This window comes from Protobothrops mucrosquamatus, unplaced genomic scaffold (assembly GCF_001527695.2).
Source record: "Protobothrops mucrosquamatus isolate PMUCROS unplaced genomic scaffold, P.Mucros_1.0 scaffold527, whole genome shotgun sequence".
Taxonomy (NCBI): domain Eukaryota; kingdom Metazoa; phylum Chordata; class Lepidosauria; order Squamata; family Viperidae; genus Protobothrops; species Protobothrops mucrosquamatus.
Window position 1 is genome coordinate 646,136 of NW_015386835.1, and position 24,071 is coordinate 670,206.

Sequence of the window (24,071 nt, forward strand, 5' to 3'; positions counted from 1 at the left end):
AAAATAAATGTGGCCTCATATAGATTTAGTGTAGAAATAAATTCCAAAATTGGGCATTTATGTAAATCTAGTACGGAATATAAACTTGTAAATACTACGCCAATATAACTCCCTTAACTCAGTAGGATCATAAGAAGTTTAATCCAAGGCCAATTTAAAATGGGAGCTGTAGGAGTTTATGACTTTACCCATCATCTACATTTACTATCACTAGTGACATTTTTAGCTTCCAATTTTATTATGCCAAGAAGAGGTATGGAAGAAACTGCCCAAATATATTTGTTCCTCCCCAATGAACAAAATGAACAAACCTCGATTTAAACAGTAGCGGTAGAGTCTGTAAATAGATCTGAAGGACTTCCTGAGGCAAACACCTTTTTTGATAGCCACTTGTTTGACTAAAAGCAGTAGTTGCATCAGTTTGTTGGAAGTAATGAGTCAACTCAACACCTCTCTGGAGCACTGGGTTGAATATATAATTGTACAGTTTCCACTGAATAATCTCATTGCCTTTTTGGATCAAACTACAAATATGACTAGCAATCTGCATGCAACGCAGTTTGTCATCGTCCTCAAAAACAAGGCTCTGATATGCCTCCAAGGCATCCCATTTCAGAAACATATTTTCAGATCCTCTGCTAGGCAAAATTCCTTGAAACCTGCATGGAGCTGATGAACTTGACGCTGATACTTCAGTAGCATTCCCATGTAGGAAGTCATCAAGTTCTGCAAGTTGATCACAGTCAATGCTACAGATGTTGCAAGAGGCGTGCGTCACTTTCTGGGAAATTTGCAATCCTCCAAGTTGATCTAAAATAAACTTATTAAGGATGCTTAATATATGTGGTTGAAAATTCTTGAATGTTTGTGATCTGAAGGAATGAAGCAAAGGGCTAATTACTGATTTAGGATCCATGCAACAACATATGCCTACATTATGAATTCCAGTTAAGATCTGAAAACACGTACTGTTCAGAGAAAGTTTCTGCAGCAACCTCAGACACTGATGAGCACAAACGGCAATGCAGCAACACCGGTCAGGATAATGAACTTCCCCATCAGCTGTTTCTTCAAAAGGACTCTTAGAAGCTTGATTTTTAAAAGTAGAAACAGGCAATCCTGAGAGATCTCTGTGGTGATGCATGAAGTGGGAATACTCACATCGTCTGTGCCGTTTTCTTGTACACACAGACTGATGAAGTTGTTCCGATTTTACCTTTTTGATAGTGCTGATTATTTTCATAATGCTGTTGATGAGGGCTTTGAGACACTCTGATGCTTCTGTGTTGACCTCTGTGTCCCTTGCACATAATCCTTCCATCTGGATTGCTGTGGTTTCAAACAGTTTGAAACCCTGCTGCTGAATGAATTCGTGAACCAGATCCATGGCTTGGCTAAAATAAATTGGATTAGAGGCTGCACTCTGAAGACAGCAGATTAGAATTTGCAGAACTCCTTCTATGAACTCGGGCAAAAGAAGGAATCTGTGGCGATTCTGTGAGAAAAGGTTAACTTGTATTATGTTTTGTAAAGTTCCTTGTGATCTTGAAGCAAAAGGATTAAATAGTGTATCTAGAATGCATTTCACTTTCAAGGCTGCTTTAAGTAAATCAGTAAGATTTTTTCTCAAATTGCCAGGCATGGTCTCAGCATTATTAACATCCATTGCCATAAGGTGCAGCACTGTCCTAAAGAGCATTCTCTGAACCAGAGCAACTGGTTCTCCTGTCCAGCTTGATGAAACAGCTTCATTTTCAGCAGCACTATTTATATTATAACAATCTCCAAGTTTAGGTAAGAATTCCGTTAGCGTGCCTATCACACTGGCTGCCAATGCAGACTTGTGGTTCAATGCAATATCAAACTTACATATTTTTTCTAGCAAAGACAGCAAAACGTGGCACAAATCAAAGGGAGAGTTGTCTAGACAACTGGCAGATGATGTAACTGACACATCTGAAGCCTGAACAATACTTTCTTGAAGTGGAATGGACTGTTGGGAGTTTGTATTCTCCCTTCCATAATTACAGCTTTGGACCATTTCAGATTCTATAAAATTGCATCCACTTGTTACAGATTGCTCTTTAGACTGGTTTGCTAGAAAAGGCTGCAGAAGCTGTGGTCTCCTGTGCCTTATCATGGTGCTAGTCTTCTCATCTGAATTGCCTTCTGAATCAGAGGTGGAGATTTGGGATTTCCTTGCATCCCTCACCGAATATCGATGAGTAGTTTTGCGCTGGCGTCTGTTCTTCCAAGAAGTATTTAGTTTTCCAGAAGCCTGAGCAGACAGGTGAACATTTTCTCCTATATTTTGTTTTTCCTGAGTAAGTTTCAGAGAACTTAGGGTTGTCTCTTTGGTCAAACATATTTCAACAGAGAAGGGCAGATTAAAATCTGTTGGAAAACAGGAAGATTATTTCAGCTGATACTAGAATCTCATAGCTTGAGATACAAATGTTATCATCATACAAATCTAGAAGCAAACTTATCACTTACCAACCTATCACTCATAAGATCTTTAAGGACTGAAAGCTATGCAGAGGACAAGACCTAATTGTGTAATATATGCACCTAAAACTTTTGACATGATCTAAATGAATGTTATTAAGATTCACCTTGTGATAAATATAATGTATTTAGTCAATTCAAATGGGTCCTGACCCAAATTCATTTTCTTTTTTATTTTTGGTTACATATAATAAGAACCAGGGCTTTTTTTCTCATAGAACACCCAGAATGGAGTTCCGGCACCTTTTTTGGATGGAACCTTGTAGGGTAGGCAAGGCGGGTTGTATGACATGCATGAGTTCCGGCACCTTTTTTTTTTTTTAGAAAAAAAAGCACTGATAAGAACTATATAGTTTTTAAATATGAAGTGCTATACTTTGTTTTGAAGAAATAATTTAAAGAAACTAGCTGAAACAGTACAAAAATTTCACCTGTAAGTTTAGCCCTTGAACATAAAAACTGATAATAAATTTTGTATATGAACTCTTTAAATCAAAGCTAAAAAAAATCTCAGCTTAATTTCAGACACAACTCAGCTCAGTACCCTATCTACAATGTATGAGTCTTCGTTTTTCCAAGTTGTCATGAATATTTACAAAACATTTTAAAAAGTACTTTATAAGATGATTGAGAGATGTAGCAGAATACAATCATAAAAGCTCTATGTATTAAACAACCTTGCTTTTATATAGTTATATGTACAGAAATTTTAGATGTTCATTAATCTGTGAAAAATGTACTTAAAATATATTTTAAATTCATGCATCAGAATTACAGAGAACTTACCTATGGCCTTTTCTTTGTCCACAGGTATTTTCCATACTAGTGGCAGAAGTGATAGGAGGAGAGTAAGAAGGTCTTCTCGACAGGTAAGCTCCTATTAAAGAAACAAAAGTGCATATTTTATGATAATTCAGAAAGTATAATTTACCACACATTCATAATCAAACCTGGATTAAAAGTTTATTGTTTTTACTTTTTTCAAAGCTTCTAATACCAATTTACAGGATTCTGTCTTAACATTTTAACCATTTAACCTGAAGTGAAAAAAATTACAGGTAATCCTCAAAGTAATGACTGTAATGGAGCCTCATCGGTCCCTTTTTTCAGGTCAAGCAGTCACTAAGCGACCAATCATAAATTGAGGACCACCTATAATTCAATAGAGCTCTATCCTGAGAAATGTTCTTTCTTCCATTTCTCAAAATTTTCTCTATTTCTTTCCATTTAACTTAAGGTTTAGTTTTAAGACTAAAAATGCCTTACATAATCGGTGCGTTCCTCAGACTTCCTCTTATGTTTCAACACAGCTAAATTCACAATAACATTTTAGAACAGCTGGCAGAAGGTTGGAGTACTGTTTCATAACACTTCTACTCCTCCTTCCCATTTTCAGACTACTGTATTTTTCTATGGCAATTGCTTCACAGAATTCAGTTTTATTACACACTCTTTTTAACCTGTACATGAGTAACTTGGGGGGTGCCCTGCTTTACCTTTCTATTTAATCCAGGTGAGGCAACAGATACCCTGACCATTTTTATCAGTTATTTTTAGATGATACCAAGGCCTACATAAATTTTAATCAGGTTTTTCTTTGATCTCTGGATAAGTTGGCTCCAGGGTAGATTTTTCTTTTTTACTAGCTTGACTGATTCCAGAAAATACTAGGAGTATAATGGGTTCTTGCCTTGTCTCCAAATACTGTTTAATATTGACATTAAAATGATAAATGAAAAGACAAGTTTGGAAAAGAAGACCATTAGTGTGACAACACCCAGGTAAACATACAGATGCAAAAAATATTGTATAGCCACAAAAATAAAACAGTAAAAAATAGAAGTAATATTGTCTAAGACAGTAATGGCTTAATCAGGCTATTAAATTTGTATTGGCTGCATTTCCATGGCAGATTAACTTGACAAATTGCAACTCTGGTTTATTTTTAAATAACAAAATATTTAAACCTCCTTATTTACTTCATTTATGATTCAATATATTATGAATCCTCTGAAAAAATTACCAAATTTTGTTAACCTATGAGCGAACTGGCTGGTATGAAATCCTGTCTTTCAAGTCATTCATATCTGATTACTTCATGTGGCAAAAAAACCCCACCATATCCTACATTATTAGTACAATGGCTAAAAGCTACAGCACTGGCTCCCATCTTATAACATTGGCCTAATAGAAGGCTTTTGTGTGAACCATACACCACCACCAGTCAGCTGATTGGCAAATGCATCTGTCATTCTGATCCAGAATATGAAAGTGATCCTAATTAGTCTTTCATTCAAATAGATATTGTTCTAGCTAAATGCATCATACTTTTACAAATGTGAAAACAACATTTACCTGGTCAATGATGGAATTAAGCTTAGTAAGCAAAATGAATCCACGACCTTGGATAAGATATTGTCCAAGGGCAGCTATGTGTGTTTTCTCTTCCTCTTCCTCCCTGGCTTCCACCCTTTGGTCCACTGCATTACAAAGATGACTGACATCGGACAAAAACTCTCGTGCCAGAGAGTTACTCGCACTGCTCATGTCTGAGCTGTCACAAATAAACAAAGAATTTTAACATTAAAAAAAACATGATTTCCAAAGATGTAAGGAAACTAGAATAACTTATATAGTTTGTATAGGTATCATTTTTTACATTTGTTCCTTTGAGCCAGTTTTTGACTCCTCAACTAGTCCCTGCAGTTTTCTTGGCAAGGTATTTTGGAAGTTGTTTGCCATTTTATCCTTCCTATTGTATAGTTTAGCAACCTAAAATAGATTCATTTGTCAGCTAACTGGCTGCTACTATAATCTATATTATAGTACTAAATATTTTGTTTGCTATATTAGAATATTTTCCCCATATATTAGAAAAAAGATACCTGAGAAATCATCTTACATTGCAAGACTGACATCAGTATTTAATCATTATTCTAATTAAACAATATGCATGTTATTGGGATACATAGAGGACAGATACTGGGTTTTTTTAAAAAAAAATAATTTATACAATAACATTTGTAAAAAAAATGATAGAAGCATTCTCCACTGCAAAACTGTTCAGTTTCAAATAAATAGACATTAAAACACTTTGAAAAGCTATTAACAGAATTGGCTTTGCATAAGCTATGGTATAATACATTCTGTTCTCATCTGAGCTGGATAGAAGGAGAAGAGAAGAATAAAAAGATTAAAACAGGAGCACGTTAGAGGAAATGTGAAAGCATGCATTTAAAATTTATGTACAAATTTAAAATTCTAAAAAGTTGCATAAAAATTAGGATGGTCTTCATATCCGTTCCCTGAAAAGAAAGCAAAATTTGTGCAATTTATCTGCTTAAAACAGCTCTTTCTCCAAAAACCTTCCTAGGAAATTACTTCTAATGCATAACACACAAGGAAAAATATATGGAGAGCGAAGAAGAGTGTCCTTTATCAATTCAAATTTACATAATTCCAAGTTGGAAAGAACAAAGTGTCCGTACATGGTAACATTATAAAAATTGGAAGCTATCTTGAAATTTTATTATTCATTTTATCCACAATTAAATTAAGATACTAATGAAATATGATCTAAGGCACGCACATATTTAACTTTTCTTAAAGGTCAAGTAAGATGTATGTAAGCAGTACTCAAAAGATATTTATTAGTTAATTTTAGTCTGTAAAGTATCCCAGGTTTACTTAAGACACATGAAAACCTATACAAGGTTTAGGGTCATAGAAATCAACCTGCATCACAGGAAGACCTACTATTTAACTTCTAAAATTATAATTTATTTGTTATCGCAAACAGTAGAATTGTAATGGAATTATCCTGTTTTCTACAATCTTCACCCTGATCTTGATTCAGTACACTTTCATGCTTATTTTAATATCTTAAAAAACACTCACTCTCCAAAACTCACCAGATTACACTTCCTCTCTCATTGATAGTAATTATCAAGCGTTAAATAGATATGTTCTCAGTATGTCTGTTAGCGACTGACCTGTAAAACAAGGCATATATGAAATAAATAAAGGCTAATAAAATGTGTCTACAAATAATTGTTAGAATCCTTCACAAATTAAAGGCTTGCTTACAAAACACAAATTAATTCCTAATGGCTGCATATTGCATGCTGTATATTTAATCTATACTCCTTCCAAATGGGATCTGCATACAGAAATCAGCAGAATACAGAAAATAATTACTAAAAGACAAGCTGTGTTCAAAGTGAGTAAGTGAAAAGGTAATTAGGAAATAACCCCAAATGAACATTACAGCTATTCAAGATTCAGGTATTTTTAAAAACAATTTCTATTGAAAATTTTAATTTGCTATAATAAAAGCAAATACAAACTAAACAATTTAGTTCCCACAAAAGACTGCTTATTTATATAATTATTTCCTAGACTCGTGTGTTTTTGACCTTAAGATTTTATCTAATTTATTAAGAAACAGAAAAGGTAATTAATACAGGTTATGTTTTAAAAATATACTGTAATTTCTCTAAAATTTAAATGCTCTTTCAAAGAAAACTGATTTAGAAAGAAACAGTTTGAACAGACGGGTGGTAGTAGGTTCCTGCTACTACATCTCTCCCAAATTATTTCTTCCAAATTCACCCTTGCAAAATATTCAAATGTGACCAAAGTCTTAAAAATGCTATATAAACTAAATAAACAGTGTAATAAAAAGATGTAGCAAATGTTTTATTGTACAAGGATTTTTCTGAACAAAATTTAAATGATAAACCAAGAACCCACATTATGAAGTAGCATGAATGGAAAATGTACATTAAATAATTACTATATTTTGTTTATATTCTTATCTCGCATCTGAGGAGTAAAAATAATGCATTTATATCTAACTAAAATGACATAGGAGCTGTTTCTCCCTTCCTTCGATTCAAACATTAAGGTGGCATAAGAAGCACAGAAATAATTGTACAAAACAAATTGGATGAATTATTTCAATTGAGAATCATTAATCTGGGAGAAAAATTAGAGCAATAGCATGAAAGAAACCACAACTGAAGTGTTTGCCAGAAATGCTTTTCTATAATTGATGTATGCATTTCTATGATCACTCAATTCAAGTTATGTGACTAATAATAAACTTTCTTGACTGCACTGCTTGTAAAAGCATACAAATATATTATCTTAATATTCCTGCCTAGCAAGGGAAGGCACTGAATACCACATAAATGTGCAAGCTGGACCATAAGGGACACTCCAGAAAGAAGACTGACACAATGGCTAATGTTAACTCAACTTGGCAAGTTTCCAGCAACAGTGAACCTGACTAGTGCCCCAAGGCATCACATGCTAACGAGAACTGCCCTCCAAAATTCTGGATCTACACTTGCAATGGGTTGTGATCATTGCTTCTGGGAACTCAGAGCAAAGGGGCAATGAACAAGCAAGGCTTACCTAGCTTTGCTGTGGCATGGCAACCATGGGTTGAACAACAACAACTTAAGAAAGCCTATCTTTTTTGCCTTATAGTGGACTTGGAACAATAATAATTCTATATAAGAATGCATGCACACACAGAGTGTAAAAGAGAGAAAGAGAGAGGAAGAGAAAAAAATAGCCCAAACTGGAATCAGTACCTCTTGGACCGATTCATACTTCTATAATCAGAATGCCTTCACATAACAAAGGATTTCTGGACTAAGTAGGTTTTGCATTTGTTTGAAAAATTACCAGTCTCTAGCTAGAAAAGCAATATTTCTTTGATTCATATCTCATGTTCTATTTTGGCCCATCAGCTTATCTGTAATCCCTTTAACCTTCCCATATGCATTCTTACTCTTGGTTTTTCTATCTGTCACTCTGCAAATTCAGATGCCCAGGATTCCTTGAGATAGCACTGATCTGCAAATAATTGATTTTTAAAAAAAACTGTACTTATGTCAGAACTACAATGTTCAATCAAAAATATTTAATGAATTAAAGAGATACCTCAATGAACTTGACAGCAGATTTTGAATTTGTAATAGAAGTCCTTAGAAAATGCATATAGCAAGCATCATCTTAATTAAAGAAGCCGAAAAAGAAAGACACTTCCTACAATAGTTCTGCATTTCTGGAAAATATATCCTTTTTTCTTCAGAACTATTCATATTTTGGAGAAGTTGGAAATCTGGAGACAAGTGAGTTTTGTAACTGTTTAAGAATTCTTTAACCTTATCTAAGTTCTGCTTCTTTTTATAAAATGTATATATAATACAAGTTCAAATATATGCTTTTGTAGTACGTATACTCCAAAAGCATATATTTGAGGTTGTATTATAGCAGACAGCAATATACTCAAATTCCTATTAATTAAAAAGAAGCAGGGTGGATAATAATTGATGATTTTTTTTAAAAAATATATAAAAAATCGGTTTTTTTTTATTTAAATAGATTTTTTTTATTTAAATTGGATTTTTTTATTTTTCTCAAACTTATTTTAATAAAATGCTTTTGGAGTAAAAAAATCTATCTAAATATAGTTTTCTATTTAAGGTACATTAATAATTTAGTTTATTCAGCATGAAATGGAGCTTAATTATGTAGCATGAGGCCATATATTCTGCAATATTTACATTTTTTGTAAACTCATTCAATGAATCCAAGCTCTGCAAGCTGAGATAACATGCACTGTATTGATGCATTCACACAATTTCACAGTAACCATGAGATAAATCATAAAATAAAGTTCAGGAATATTCCTTTATCCCATTGTTTTGCAAATCTATGTACATTACAAACTGTATGATTGTTTGAAGGGAAATGCATCTGTACCAGGCTCTAAGTGTTTTAATTACATAAAAGAATTTGAGTAGTTTTCCAACTATGTGTGATTAACCTATTAACCTAACATCAGTTCTGATATCGTTGTTTTACTAACCTGACAGCTTATTATTCTAAATAGGAAACCTTCACTTTGTTTGCAAATAATATTAAAGATTCTAACTACCAGCAAAAATGAGTCCTTACATTTAAAGAGCACCTGTCATTTCAGATCCATCATGGCAACGCCTGTTAGCGGGCATCCACTCACCTGCTGCCCGCCACGTCCCTCACCTTGTTGTGTCACTGCCGCATCACCAGCCGTCCCATTAAAGTGAATGGGACTGTTGGTGAGTCAATAGCGGGTCAGAGAAGGCACTGCGGGACAGAGATGATAGTTGCTCTTTAAAAATTATAATTTAAATCGAATTGATTTAAATCAAGCCTTTTTACTAGTGATTTAAATCATGATTTAAATTGTTATTTAAATCAAATCCACCCTGAAAAGATGCTTGCTGCCTTCTGTTCCATTTACCCAATTAAATACTTATTCAACAAAACTGACATTTAGGGACCATTTTTAAAGATATTTAAATTACTGACACATTAAATTATACATATCACAGAAGTATAGGCAAAAATAATTCTATCATCTATGTTCTTGGTAGCTTCTAATATCTACTAAATTTAATATGCACATATCATCTTTTAAATCCAAGGCTGTAATGTAGGCCAGGGGAGAATAGATGATTGAAAATGTATCCATATTCTCTTCAAATGTTATATAATCCACCAATCTGATATGCAAATATTGAGAAATAGTTGTTTGTTTAGAAAGTGTTTCATACATTTCCATGATAACAACTGCTTATCTCTACCAGAATTCAGATAAAAAAACAATCAAACAACTATTTTAAATTTGAATTTTCTGAAAAGATGGTATGTGTTCCACTGAACTACTAAAAGTGCAGGTTAAAAGGATTCTAGCCCAACTTTGAAAGAAATATGGGGAACATCTACTGACTTTGAATAAGTTCAGTTCTCCTTGGCAAGACTGAGTGCATCCTAACTAATAAAGAAACCTTGTGATAAGATTCTGAACTATTTTTTCTGAAACTAAAACTTCAGTAGTGGATTTGGGATGTCAGTCTGATAACAAAAAACAGATCATAAAATCACTAATACATAAGCATTTTGAAAATAAGGAAGTAGTATTTCATTGTAAAATTAATTACATTTTTTAAATTAGTAACTACACTCACAGATTGTAGAAATGTTGTGGACAGAGTTATATGCTGACTTCAACAAACATGACATTCCAATACGTACATATAAACCCAATAATTAAGGGGTTAGATTTGGGAAAGCTAATTAGGTAGAAGGTGGATGGCAAATCTTTTTATAGCAAAGTAGTACATTAGTAGACCAAGGGAATGCTGTGAATGACATATATCTTGATTTCACTGAAGCATTTAATAAATTCTCTCATGATATCCTTGTGGACAAATGGATAAATGAGAAGAAGATAGCAACACAGCAGATTTCAAACTAAATAAGCACACTCAGAAGATGTTTTGCATCATTCTGAAAAGAAGTAACTGTGGGACTTTTCCAAAATTTTCTCTGTACTTGGCCCAGCATTATTCAACATATTTACAAATGATTTAGAAGAAGACTTACCAGATTTGTTAAGAACGTTGTTGCGCTTTTACACTGTTGTATTGTTTTGCCTTTTGATGATGGTCTTAGCTTGCTTTTACTATGTTACTATGTGCGTGTTCGTGTACAACATAGGGAAACATATTCTAAATAACTAATATTCATAAGTACAGTCACTGTCACCCAGAGATCAGAGTACATGAGTTTTGGGATATAAAAATCAAAGTGCATGGTGTAAAAATGGGAGTAAAATTAAATATAAAGAAATCAAGATAATGACAATAGGTACAACAATTAAGACTTAGAACTGACAATTAGATGTTGAAGTGGTAGATAACTTCTGACTTTTAGGATCAACAGGAAAGGAACAAGCAGTCAAGAAATAATTGCAGACTAGTACTTGGTAGGATAGTAATGAAGGCCATGGTAAAGATATTCAGATGCTGTAATATGTCTACCTACAAAGATCAGAATCATGCAAGTAATGGTTTTCCCAAGGACAGTCTGTGGAAAAGAAAGTTGAACTTTTAAGAAGCAAGATAGAAATTGTATTGATGCTTTTGAACTTTGGTGTTGGAGAAGACTCTTGAGAATACCATGGGCAGCTAAGAAAAGAAATTGATTATTCAACAGATCAACCCAGAATTCTCATGCGCAAATGACCAGGCTTTGCTCACAATATACAAAGTCCTGACTCTCTGTAGAAGGCTGTAATCCTGGGAAAGATGGAAGGAAAGAGAAGAAGAGGATGGTCAGCAACAATGTGGATGAACCAAGCTACAGTGGCCATGGATGAATCACCGGAAGACCCGAAATACCAGATTAGGGATAGATTGCATTGGAGAAAATCTATCTATGTGGTCACTGTCGACACTGACTTGGTGACATATAATCAATAGGAATAAATAACAGAAAGCAAAGCACAAGCCCAGTTCCAGTAAATTGCTTGGTAAATATGTCTAACCCATGGTAATTAACGACATTTGCTAAGACCATTTAAAACACTCTGTCCTTCCATGAATACACCATTGTACTGGTTTTAGTGAAAGCTACAAATTATTTTTGTTATTGTTTTGTTATTATACAGTGATTCTTCAACTGCTTATCTTGGTTTGTTAAAGTTTTTTAATGCATTGGATAAATATCTATTTGAAAAGTTAATGTATCCTCAATCTTGTTTTGAAAGATATAATACTGAGGATACATTAGCTTTTCAAATAGATATTTAAGAGTGCATTTCAAATACCCTTAAACAAAAAAAGTGTATTAGTCCATGAAACTACCACTACTACTGGATTAGTCAATAATTTCTCATAACAATCTCTGTTCTAAAGATAAGCTTGAAGTTTTCTCAAAGGCAAGCTTGTTTTTGTATGTCATCTCTAAATCAAATCAAATTCAGCATTGCAAGATACTTGTTATTAAATTACACAACATGTACCATATTTCACTGCTTTCCACTTTAGACTTCCAGTGAAAATAACAATTTACTTCCCCTTTCAGAATGCTTTATGAGAAGGGATTAGATAAGATACATTCCACTGCACCTGTGATCCATGACATTGAAAGCAAATTTTATTTCTGCAAAAAGTTTTGGAAATGTCCTTTAAGAGACTAAATTCAGAATAAATTGATTTTGTATACTGTAGTACTACCAGTAGAACAGCAGTCCTGAATCCAAAACAAGGCAGAACCAATAGGAGCAATAATAAAAAATAAACTACAATTCTCTATACCAAACCAGAGAAGCCAAAATTATCCTGCATTCATCTCACATTATCATACAAAAAACAATACTGACACATAAATGGAAGGGAAAAAAACTATTTTAAGGCAGCAGATAGACATCTTGCAGAGCCTCTGACTCAGCCTCAGAACAAACAGCTCCACCCAAAGCAAATTACACAGAAGAGAAGGTCAGAAAAGTTCTAGGGTGTTCTTTAATTAAGAGGACCAATCTAATAAGCCAATAATGTTAGCAAAGAACTATCTGACAAACTTTCCTGAAAGATATTACTATCAAATTTTCCCAGTAATATCTAGCTAGTATTATATATTTAACTTAAGCTGAATATCAACCATTGTAATTATGGTATCTCACATAAAATTAGAATGGTGTATCTTCCAGTATACCAGCGGTTCTCAACCTATGGGTCGCGACCCCATTTGGGGTCGATCGACCATTTCACGGGGGTCGCCAAGCAAGGCTGTCCGCCATTTTTTTCCCCTTTTCCGGCAGGTGCCTTACCTCCCTTGAGCTGGGCCAGCTGGTGGTCGGCCTGCTCCATCTCTGCCGCTTGCCAGCTATGCCTCGGCCGGCGCAGGGGCGGAACCACGCATGCGCGGCGCTCCCGGGCAGGGAAAGTCCTCGACTTACGACCGGTTTAGTCCTCGACTTACGACCGGTTTAGTCCTCGACTTACGACCGGTTGGGGGTCGCGGCATAAAAAAGGTTGAGAACCACTGCAGTATACAAATCTGAGTGAAGAGGCATTGTGTGTAGTAATTAAAATGTTGAACACATGTTCAAGTCCAGCCTCAGCCATGGAAGCTCATGAGGTGACTTTGGATCAGGCATCTCTTAAAGGTTGTACTATGTATTCTACCTTGTGTTTCCAAAGGAAAGGAAGGATGTGTAGCTAATCAGCAAGCAAATGAATAAAAAAATCTTGATAACACAAACAACATAAAAGAAACTGGTTGAAAGCAAAAGATTTGCAAAGAATCTTTCAATACTGTATTGAGAGTTCAGGAAAAGACTTTCTGAAAAGGAAGTGGGCACATCCTAGAACTGTGGGTTAACTGACCACAAGGCCAACAAGAATTGAAACTTAACACCATAAAAACTGGCTCATCAGGCTAGTATAAACAAACTGTTTCAGAAATATGGAATATCTATTTCTGAAACATGATTGTGGAACTTGCAGTTTGTTTATATTTTAGCCTGATGAGCCAGTTTTATGGTGTTAATCTTTTGTCATTTAATACAGTACATATCCACCTGGATGCACCAAAATCTCTACCCACGTTAAACTGTCTAGACATAAAATATATCCTAAATTATACATAAATATGTGCAATAAAGAAGGAACCATAAGTATTTCATTATGCAACAATGAAGGTAGAGCATGACTACTTTTAATAAATGTCCTTATATTCCTAATTACTGCACTTTACAAAGAAATTTGGCAATTATGAAGTCTTTAGGTAGTCATATCTTTAGCAGCTAATATATCCAGCTAAGCTTATTCAGCATAAAGCATTAGGATATTAACTGAATGACTATAATACAAAACAAAGCCTCATAAAGGCAAATATATTTCTATATCAAAAAAGCTTTATTAGCCATGTATAGCAAGGCTTTTCAACCAGTGGTATGGTTACCACCTGTGGTACATAGGCACCTGGCAGGTGATACGCAGCCATCCTAGAAAAGTGGTAGCGAGGGAGGGGAATGAGCTGAACCAGTGGCAGCACCGCACAAGCCTGAACAAGAGATGGCTGGAGCTGCAGGGCTGTCAGGGCTCAGCAGAAGCGCCAGGATCAGCGCCAGGCTCTAGCTGGAGCTCGGTGCTGATCCTGGCGCTTCTGCTGAGCCCAGAAGAAGCGCCGATCAGCTGGAATGTTGCAGCATCTCCAGGGTCTTGTGATTTACATTCAGATTCTTGGCAACTGATTCATATTTATGACGGTCACAGTGTCCCAGGGTCATGTGAAGTGACCAAAACCTGCTGCAACCACCCAGCAGGCGGGGGGAATAAAAACCAAACACCCTCCCCACTCCACCCCCGCTGCCAATCCTCAACAGAAATGCTCACAACAATGAAAACCTCGGACAGGAGGAAGAGCGCAACCAGGCGGGCGGGCAGGCAGGTGTCTTGCTCGGCTGTGCCTTGGGGGGGCACTTTTTTCAGTGCCATTGTAATTTCGAACAGTCACTAAGCGAACTGTTGTAAGTCGAGGACTACCTGTACTTTATCACTTTTTTCCTTTTTTTTTTGTCATCAAGTTTTTGACACCTTGCTAGGCAACTGGTGGTACTCGGCTTTTGCCATATCCTAAAAGTGATACAATGGGTGAAAAGGTTGAAAAGCCCTGATGTATAGTATCACTTGATTACAGTCTGTGTAGCCTTACTGTAAAAGAGACTAATTGCAGCCATATTAATTGCAGGTGATCAAAGTTTAGACAGAACAGCCATTGGCAATCTGCTATGACAACATGAGTGCTTTCTTTGCATAATATCTCATTTCAATCTCATACATCTTTATATAAAAGCTCTTGGTAACAGAGAATGAGAATGGTCTTTGCTTGACATTCTATTTGCTTTATTCTAACAATAAATAAATAAAGTATTGCTGCCAGTTAAAGTAGTTATACTGAGTCAGATAGGCCAATGATCCAACTCAATAGAAAGCTATTCTAAGTGTAATTTCTTCATTCACAACTACATTACAAGCACAGATATTTAGCCTTAGGCATTTTGCTACATTTAAAAAAACTAATTAAATCCACAATATGTAGGCATCAGCTAGCTCTAGAAGACAGAGGAAGTGTCCTGATATCATGAACACTTCAGATTAGAGGCTTTATTTCCACATACATTAAAATAACAATATATTAATGCTATCACTATGATCACAGGAGTACATAATTTAATTTGAGCTAGAAAATGATCTGGGACCAAAACTGTTATTTTAGAATTAAGTGAGTTTGAAGTATTTCATTCCTTCATCTCAATATTAAATTGTGTTTTAAAATAGTTTTGCAAATAAATCTATATATAGCCAAATAGATTATTATATCCTTTCGCACACTGATATTGTGAGCCAATTATCCTTTTGGAAGACTGAACTTTCTTTATAATTCTTTTCTTGCCTTGTTAACATATGCTGATTTGTCACAGGGAATAAAGCAAATGATTATTTACTTTTCATATTTTTATGTATTAAATTTACATGCTGCCCATCTCATTGTCAAGCGACTCTGGATGGTTTACAACAGGGATGTCAAACTGCCGGCCCACGGGCCGGATGCATCAGCAGGAAACCGCAGCCACCCCATTGCCGGCAATGGAGAAAAAGTTCCGATATGTCGCGCGACGCCACGTGACATCACAAGTTTGACATGTCTGGTTTACAACATCATGAAACAATATAAATCAATTAAAATGTTTAAAATGTTAAACCTTAAAAATTAAAAGGTAACAAAAAAAACTGAATAAAAAGGGACCAGTATATAAACAGGGTGGAGATGGGATTTTCTCCTAATCTACTAGCCTCCTTTAAAGTAGGACACACACACCCATCAGAGCCCCAAACCAATTTCAGGGCCAGGTTTTCACAAGGCCAGCAGGTGTATCTAGTTCATCTACTATCCATGTGAACACAAGTCCTTGCTTACAGTAAACAATCTACAATTTTCAGTTGCACATTTATTTGGCTGGTGTTTCATTCTTTCAATATCCAGAATTACATGGAAAAGTATTTGACTAAACTTCCAGCATGTGTTGCATATCTAACTTTTACACCAAGGAAGAGAGATAAGGAATAATAAAGCATATATTTATTACATAATTATCAGGCATAAGAAATTTACTCTGATGCTTAGAACTGAAGCAACGGACTGTAATTACTCTTTTGTAAGTTCATAATGTTTTTAATGTGTTAACATACTGTACTGCACTTCTAGCCATTGGCTTATATTCCAAATTTGAATTTACATTCCAGATCTTTCATATGTTTTTCTAGATGTGAATGTAATATAAATTCTTGAAGTTAGCTTAAAATCATCTTTGTATGTTATTCAGTTATCTTCATCCAGAATTCAATACAAACTTACTAACGGAGAAAAATGATAAAGATAACCTTCTAATTAGTATTAAAACACATAAAACCCATCAGGCTTCTGATAGCACAAATTATTTTTAAACTCTGTTCTATATTAATGAATAGGCTCAATTTCATCATGGCACTGAAATGTCATGTGTGAAATATAATTATAAAAAATACCCATCCAGATTTGGTTGGAATCGCTGCAGGGCCATCAAATGTAATAATTTGTTATAAAGTTAGGGTTTCTTTTTTTAAAAAAAATCAGTTAAAATTATCAAATAAGAACTGCCCTGAAAACCGCATGAGATTTGGACTCTATGCAGAGAAAAAACTTGTGGTGCTAACATGTTTTTATAAACAACACATTCAATGCGGTCTTCAGAAAAGATAATTGGTAACATGCAAAGAATTATTTTCCCTAATTGTTTGTTTAGTGTAAGAAATGACATGTCATGCAATCTAACAGAGATTAAGTTATCTAAATTAGTGGATAGGTTCTTCATAGAATACATAATGGCTGTAAAGATAACAAATTCAGATTATGCTTAAGGTACCATAATAAAGAAGATAAAACTTTGGGCCGATGTATAAAATAACGGATTCTAGTATCCATCTGGCTATGTAGTTCATTGAATTCATTGCACAATTATTTCTCAACCTAACCTATCTCAAATTTATATTTATTCTACAAATAAAAAGAATCAAGCCCCCCCCAAAATGATACACAACCATCACAGCTTTTCAAAGATTAAAGTACACAGATTATCTTCAGTATTTTTAAGCAGTCAGATATCTTTGCTATAACATATAACACAAAGTAAATTTCCTAAATCCCCATTAATCTCAGAATGTATCATTCTTGTGTTATATCACAATGACCATTATATTAAAGTAAGCCATAGTAACATTACATACAAAACCCTCTTTGTAAAACAATTTAGGATTGCACTAAAATTCACATAAAAAAACATTCAAGCGAAGAAGAAATACAATCTATTGCTTGCTTATCCCAATTCTTCTTGGCTCAAATCAACTCTGGATATAGCATCAACCGGTTATGAGAGCTTGGCGTTTAACGCTGTGGAGTAACTTCCAAACAATGAAGATTTTTCTTCTTTTGGGAACTCTGATGTGAGTAAAGCATTTTTAAACTCTTCTGTTTCCTTCCCTTTATTCCAAATTAGCCATTACTCTTAAAGCTGCAGTCATAGAACATGTTTAACCAGATCAGATAATAGACACATCTGAACAAAACATTAAGCCTGATTAGCGCTAACATTGGTTTGGTTATTTAGTTGATTTTTAAGACTGTCCAACTCTGAAAAGACTCTGGGCAGCTTTCCATATTTGAAACACATCATTTATGCCTTACATTTTTTTATTAATCTAATCTGACAGTTTATAGCTCAATGCAGCGTGCAAATGCCACCCAAATGTATTATCAATAACCAAGTTATGTGTTTACATGAATTAGCCCAAGTCTGTCACCTGCCGAGTTTTGGGTTTTCCACAGCATAAACAAAACACTGGGGGATAATAAATTTAACCAAGGCAATTAGCAACAATATGAGGAAATTGTCCAAGGCCTCACAGGAAAGGAAAAACCATACGTGCATTTCATATTCAAAATATCCAGCAAGGCTTGTGTTTATCCTCTGCTATAATGAAGTCCTCACCTACACTTGGCAACAGCATTTTGCTGCTGAGTTAATGAGAACTGGTGCCCAGGATTAACAGTGCATTGTTTTCCCTCTAGACCCAACTTCAGGGCTGCTGCAGCTAATTACTATCCCTTCTTCCCTACCATTTCCTGGCAGCCAGTCTGATGATCCCAGACAGACATGGGGGAGTTAAGCTGAGTAAAGCTGAGTACCGGCCTCCTGGCAAGAACAAGTCCTGGGTTCGTCAAAGCTGCTAATGGATCAGAGATGATGGTGCAGAGGCAGCAGAGAGCCCAAGAGGAAAGGAGAGGCAGAACCTAATTTTACACCCATGAAACAGCAATCTGCACTTACAGGATGGAGGCAGGACCTCTTCAGAGACAGCAAACTCCATTTGATTCTTGATAAAAAACACAAAAGTTACTATCCCAAGGGCTGCCATATCTAAATGCCCCCCCCCATTCCTCTACCGGGCAATAAAGATCCCTTTTATGAAGGTGGTCGTTGGAATGATGCTAATAATTAAGAAATGCCCATCGCACCAGGAAAAAATCGAAAAGGAAGGGGAAAGTGCCTGCAAGTTTTAAGTCTCCCCCCCCTTCCCTCCCTTTCGCCGCCAAGCAGACCCGACAGTGTCCCGCAAACCCAGATTACGGAGGAAAGGGGGCCAACGGGAATGTTGGCAAAGCCTAGCGGGATGCAACCCTGGCCGAAGCAAGTGCGGCATCGAGACCTGCTCTAGGGGCGCAGAGAAGCAGCTCGAGAGGCAAGGCAGGCAAGCCTGTCCGTGCCAACCAGCAGCCACGGAGAGATGCCGCTCGCTCGCTCGCTCGCTCGCTCTTTAGGCCCCAGCTCCGAGGCGGATGCGGCTCGAAAGCCTTCACTTCCTTCCCGCCGCTTACCTGCTCCCGCCGCCCGCGCAAAACCGCCTTGCCCAGCCCGGCCTTCCGCCAGCCTCGTCCTCCTCCCTTTGACAGCGGAGCCGGCGGCGGCTGCGGACAACTACTGCCGCCCATGGCCGAGCAGAATCCGGCCTCCTCAACAAGCCCTCCCTTTCCCACCTCCAGTCGCCAGGGAAACGCGAGAGCCCGCCCACTCCAGCAGTTGCAACAGCAGCAGCAGCAGCAGCAGCAACTCCCTGAACCTAAACCACCCGCTAGGCCACGCAGTGAGGGTTCCGCCCCCTCCCCTCCGAGACGCCCCTCCAACGTCACGTGCAGCTGAAGGGCCAATAGGAAAGTAGATTTACATCTTGACCTCATTGACTGAAAGCCCGTTTCTTACGCAGCAGCTGGAAAATCCTGCGTTCTGAGGGGGGGGGGAAGAGCTTGGATTTCCCTTCTCGGTTTCTTAAATTCGTGGCTTCCGGGATCTCGATTTCGTCTGATCTCGTTTTTGGACATTGCCTTTACTATTCCAGTATTATTTCGAACTCGGAGCTCTTTCTCCCAGCTTCAATCTTATTTCTGGATGCTTTTTTTCCCTCCTGATCAAAGGTTGCAAACGCGGGTCACATATTCAAGCCAAGCACGCTACAGCTTAGGATATTTTGCGAACACAGCCGTTGTGGTTCAAGGTGTTATGCAAACTCGGACAATCGGTTTGAGTACATCATGGATCAGTTAATAATAGGAAAACGGATAGTGGGAACCCAGTCTGTGATACTTAAGAAGAGATCGGACAGCAATTTGTCTGAAATGGTATGGGGTTTCCTGCTTGAGCCAAGGGTTGGACTGGAAGACCTCCAAGATCCTTCCCCACTCTGTTATTCTGTTATACTTAATTTACAATGCAGTATATTGTTCAAGAAGTTAGGGTAATTCGGTAAAATAGGATCACAAGCTCTGTCAAAATGATGAAAACTTAAAGACTTTGCTTTGATGCAAACTCTGCCTCTTTGGCAGACATAGATTATATTGTGGTGCAGTTACAAACGCAGTGGAGCTTGTCTTGCAATATTCTTTCATCAGCTTTCCCCTCTGCAGTAAGCAGGAGGGGCAAATGACAAATCATGCCTTGTGCTATTATGATGCAAACTAAGTGACTTCCCCTGATGTTAAGATACAAGTAAGAAAGACTCGGATCTGTATTTTGGTGCTGCAGTGCACAGTTCATCAGTTTTTATCACAATTTGTATTAGATGCCTATGTGTTGTTGCCAATTATGAAATGTGTGGCTTATAAAAAAAAATACTAGCAATTTTACAGTACTATTGTCAGGTGCAGATTTGTATCATCACCTTGTAAATCAGCGTAGCTGAATAAAGAATAACATACTGTAAAGAGAGAAAGCAGAGCTGTTTAACTCATTTTTTGCATTAGTCTTCACACAAAAAGAAACTGTAGCCCAACCTACCAAAAACTTAACTGTAAAAGATGGACTAGAAATAAAAATTAAAATAAGCAAGAAAACGGTAAGAGAACACCTGTCTGACCTTGATGAATATAAATCACCGGGACCTGATGGATTACATCCCAGAGTTCTGAAGAAGCTAGCACATGTTATCTCGGAACCACTGTACCATGTCTTTCAAAAATCCTGGAGCACTGTGGAACTACCAGCGGATTGGAAAAGAGCTGATGTGGTTCCCATCTTCAAAAATGAAAAAAAACAGACCCAGGAAACTACAGACCAATCAGCCTAACATCAATATCTGAGAAAAATAATAAAAAGCAGATCTGTGAACATCTAGAAACAAAATCATAACTAGTAGCCAGAATGGGTTTGTTAAAAACAGATCATGCCAAACCAATTTTATTTCATTCTTTGACAAAGTGACTAAATTAGTAGACCAGCGAAATACTGTGGACATAGTATATTTAGACTTTAGCAAGGCATTCAACAAAGTAGACCACAACCTACTTGGTAAACTAGAAAAATGTGGGATAGATTGCATCACCACCAGATGGATTTGTAACTGGATGACAAACCATACTCACCAAGTACTCCTTAATGGTACTACATCTGCATGGAGGTAAGTAAGCAGTCGGGTACCACAACGTTCCGTCTTAGGCCCAGTAGTGTTCAATATCTTCATAAATGACTCAAATTTGCAGATGACACTAAACTGGCAGGAATACCCAACACCCCAGAAGACAAGCTCAATATCCCAAAAGATCTTGACAGACTTGCATAATTGGTTCTATCCAACAACATAAAATTTAATGTGGAGAAAAGCAAGGTTTCACACCTAGGCAGGTCAAACCAAGGGTACAATTACAGATTAAGCGAAACTTGGCTCAAAGACAGTAACTGTGAGAGAGACCTTGGAGTCCTAGTGGCCAATCACTTAAACATGAGTCAGTAGTGGGTGGCGCAGCCAAAAAGCTAATACAATCCTTGGTTGTATAAACAGAGGCATAGAATCAAGATCATGTGAACTATTAGTACCACTTTATTAATCCTTAGTAAGACCACACCTGGAATACTGCATCCTGTTTTGGTCACCACATTACAAAAAAGATATTGAGACTTTGGAAAAAGTGCAAAGAAAAGCAAATAAGATGATTAAGACCCTGGAGACAAAAACATATGAAGAATGGTTGCAGGAATTGGGTATGGCCAGTCTAGAGAAAAGAAGGACTAGGGGTGACATGATAGCAGTATTCCAGTATTTGAGCTACTGCCACAAAGAAGAGGGGGTCAATGTATTTTCCAAAGCACCAGAAGCCAAGACAAGAAACAATGGATGGAAACTAATCTAGAAAAGAAGCAACTTGGAATTAAGGAGAAACTTTCTAACACTGAGGACAATTAACCAGTGGAACAGCTTGCCTTCAGAAGTTGTAGATGCTTCATCATTGGAGGTTTTTAAAAAAAGATTGGACAACCACCTATCTGAAATGGTAGAGGTCTCCAGCTTGAGTAGGAGGTTAGACTAGAAGACCTCCAAGGTCCCTTCCAGCTCTATTCTGATTGATTGAAAATCTAAACACTACAAAAATCCTTCACAGGATTTAGCTACTTTCTAAACTGACCAAGACGATCTTATGAAGATTAAACAGTGTGAACTAGTTAAATTCTAGTGTAATAAATGAGAAGTTTTGCCTTTGACTTCAAATAAACTACAAACATCTCTATACACAGAATGTTGCAGATAAGACACACATAATTCTGGGCAGATGTACTTCGAGGATTGAAGTTCTGTTCTGAATTACAATACTGATAGGCTTAACAATTGGAACATGCCAATGTCAGTTTTCTTAATAGTCCAATATAAACGTAAGTTTAAACATTGAAAGTCCTCTCTAAATAGTTGAGTAATAATAAGTATACTTATTTTAGGTTGCAGTCTAGAGCAGTGGTGGCGAACCTATGGCACGGGTGCCAGAGGCGGCACTCAGAGCCCTCTCTGTGGGCACGCACGCTGTCGCCCCAGTCCTAGGCCTTCAGCTGGGTTTTATAAAACCTTTTCACTTTAGGTCTCCGCTGCTGTGTGCAAAAAAAAAAAAAATTCAATCAATCAATCAATCAATTTCATTTCTCGCAGGAAAAAAAAGATCTCACAAAGTTGGAATTGATTGATTGAACTTTTTAGTCACACCCAATCTGCCATTACCACCGCAGCCACACCCACCCAATGGGCCGCACCCACCCAATGGGCCACACCCACCCGGCACCCGACGATGCATAAGTGGGTTTTGGGTTGCAGTTTGGGCACTCGGTCTCTAAAAGGTTCGCCATCACTGGTCTAGAGCTTAAATCCTAAGCACAATTACCAGGAAATAAGTTCTTTTGAAGTCAATGGAACATTTCATTAGTAAACGTGCACATAATTGTGCTATAAATCTAGTCATTTATTCATTCTTGATGAGTATGTGCAAAATACAATTTTCCAAAATACTTTCATATTACTCCATCTAAAAAGTTACATTTGTATCTATATGCATTTAGTAAATATTCTGGCCATCAGCACTCTTCAAATAATGTGCTTCATTTTCAGGACAAACTCTAAATTTATCTAAATATAAAATATAATAATTGTGCAGTATAATTGCATACAGTACTAATTTACTGAGAAGGCCCACTTTTTAAGTTTTCACTAAGTGTATTTAGAATTGTATCTATCTTTTCTGCCCCTTTAAATTACTTTTTTTCCTTCGTACACATTAACCATGGATAAAACATATAATACATAGGAGGTTCAGCTCAGTATATAACAAAACAGCCCTAATACCTGTATAAGCACATTTTAAATACTCCTCACCATGTAACAAGTGAGCGACTAGCTATTCGGTGTGCAAATTAGTCTGTTCACTAATTTGTAGAATCACATACGTGGGCAAAACTTTATTCTCATTTTCAAAACAATTTTGTTTTGTACAACATGGAACAAATGTGCACTGAATTAGGAAGCATACTGATGGATGAGGCTAAAATGTCCTATCTTTTAAAATTATCGTTAGTTGCAGAGAATTAAAAAAAAAGATTATAGTATTATATCTGTCTCTCTTTATTTCGTAAAACTGTATATAACTGTAACTTAACCTGACTGTATGAAGTTTATATGAAAGATAGAACCATAAGCTAATTGTATGGGCTGATTGTCTAGAACAGCAGTCTCCAACCTTTGCAGCTTGGCGGCCTGGCTAGGGAGGGAAAGGGGAACTGGGCTGCACGAGTTGCAGGCCAACGTGCATGCATG

The 24,071-nt window shown here is 36.6% G+C and overlaps 1 protein-coding gene across 1 annotated transcript in view; it reads right to left on the reverse strand.

Moving 5' to 3' along the window:
- LYST (lysosomal trafficking regulator) overlaps window positions 1-19,388 on the reverse strand; it is a 105,377-nt gene extending 85,989 nt beyond the window's left edge. The window contains exons 1-6 of the mRNA XM_029284320.1: window positions 19,330-19,388; window positions 18,782-18,827; window positions 6,420-6,500; window positions 4,864-5,062; window positions 3,295-3,385; window positions 312-2,394 (exon numbers count right to left, since the gene is read on the reverse strand). Coding sequence (XP_029140153.1) covers window positions 312-2,394; window positions 3,295-3,385; window positions 4,864-5,055 — 2,366 coding nt within the window. The 5' untranslated portion in view covers window positions 5,056-5,062; window positions 6,420-6,500; window positions 18,782-18,827; window positions 19,330-19,388. The remainder of the gene's footprint in view (window positions 1-311; window positions 2,395-3,294; window positions 3,386-4,863; window positions 5,063-6,419; window positions 6,501-18,781; window positions 18,828-19,329) is intronic.
- Between the last annotated feature and the right edge of the window lie 4,683 nt (window positions 19,389-24,071).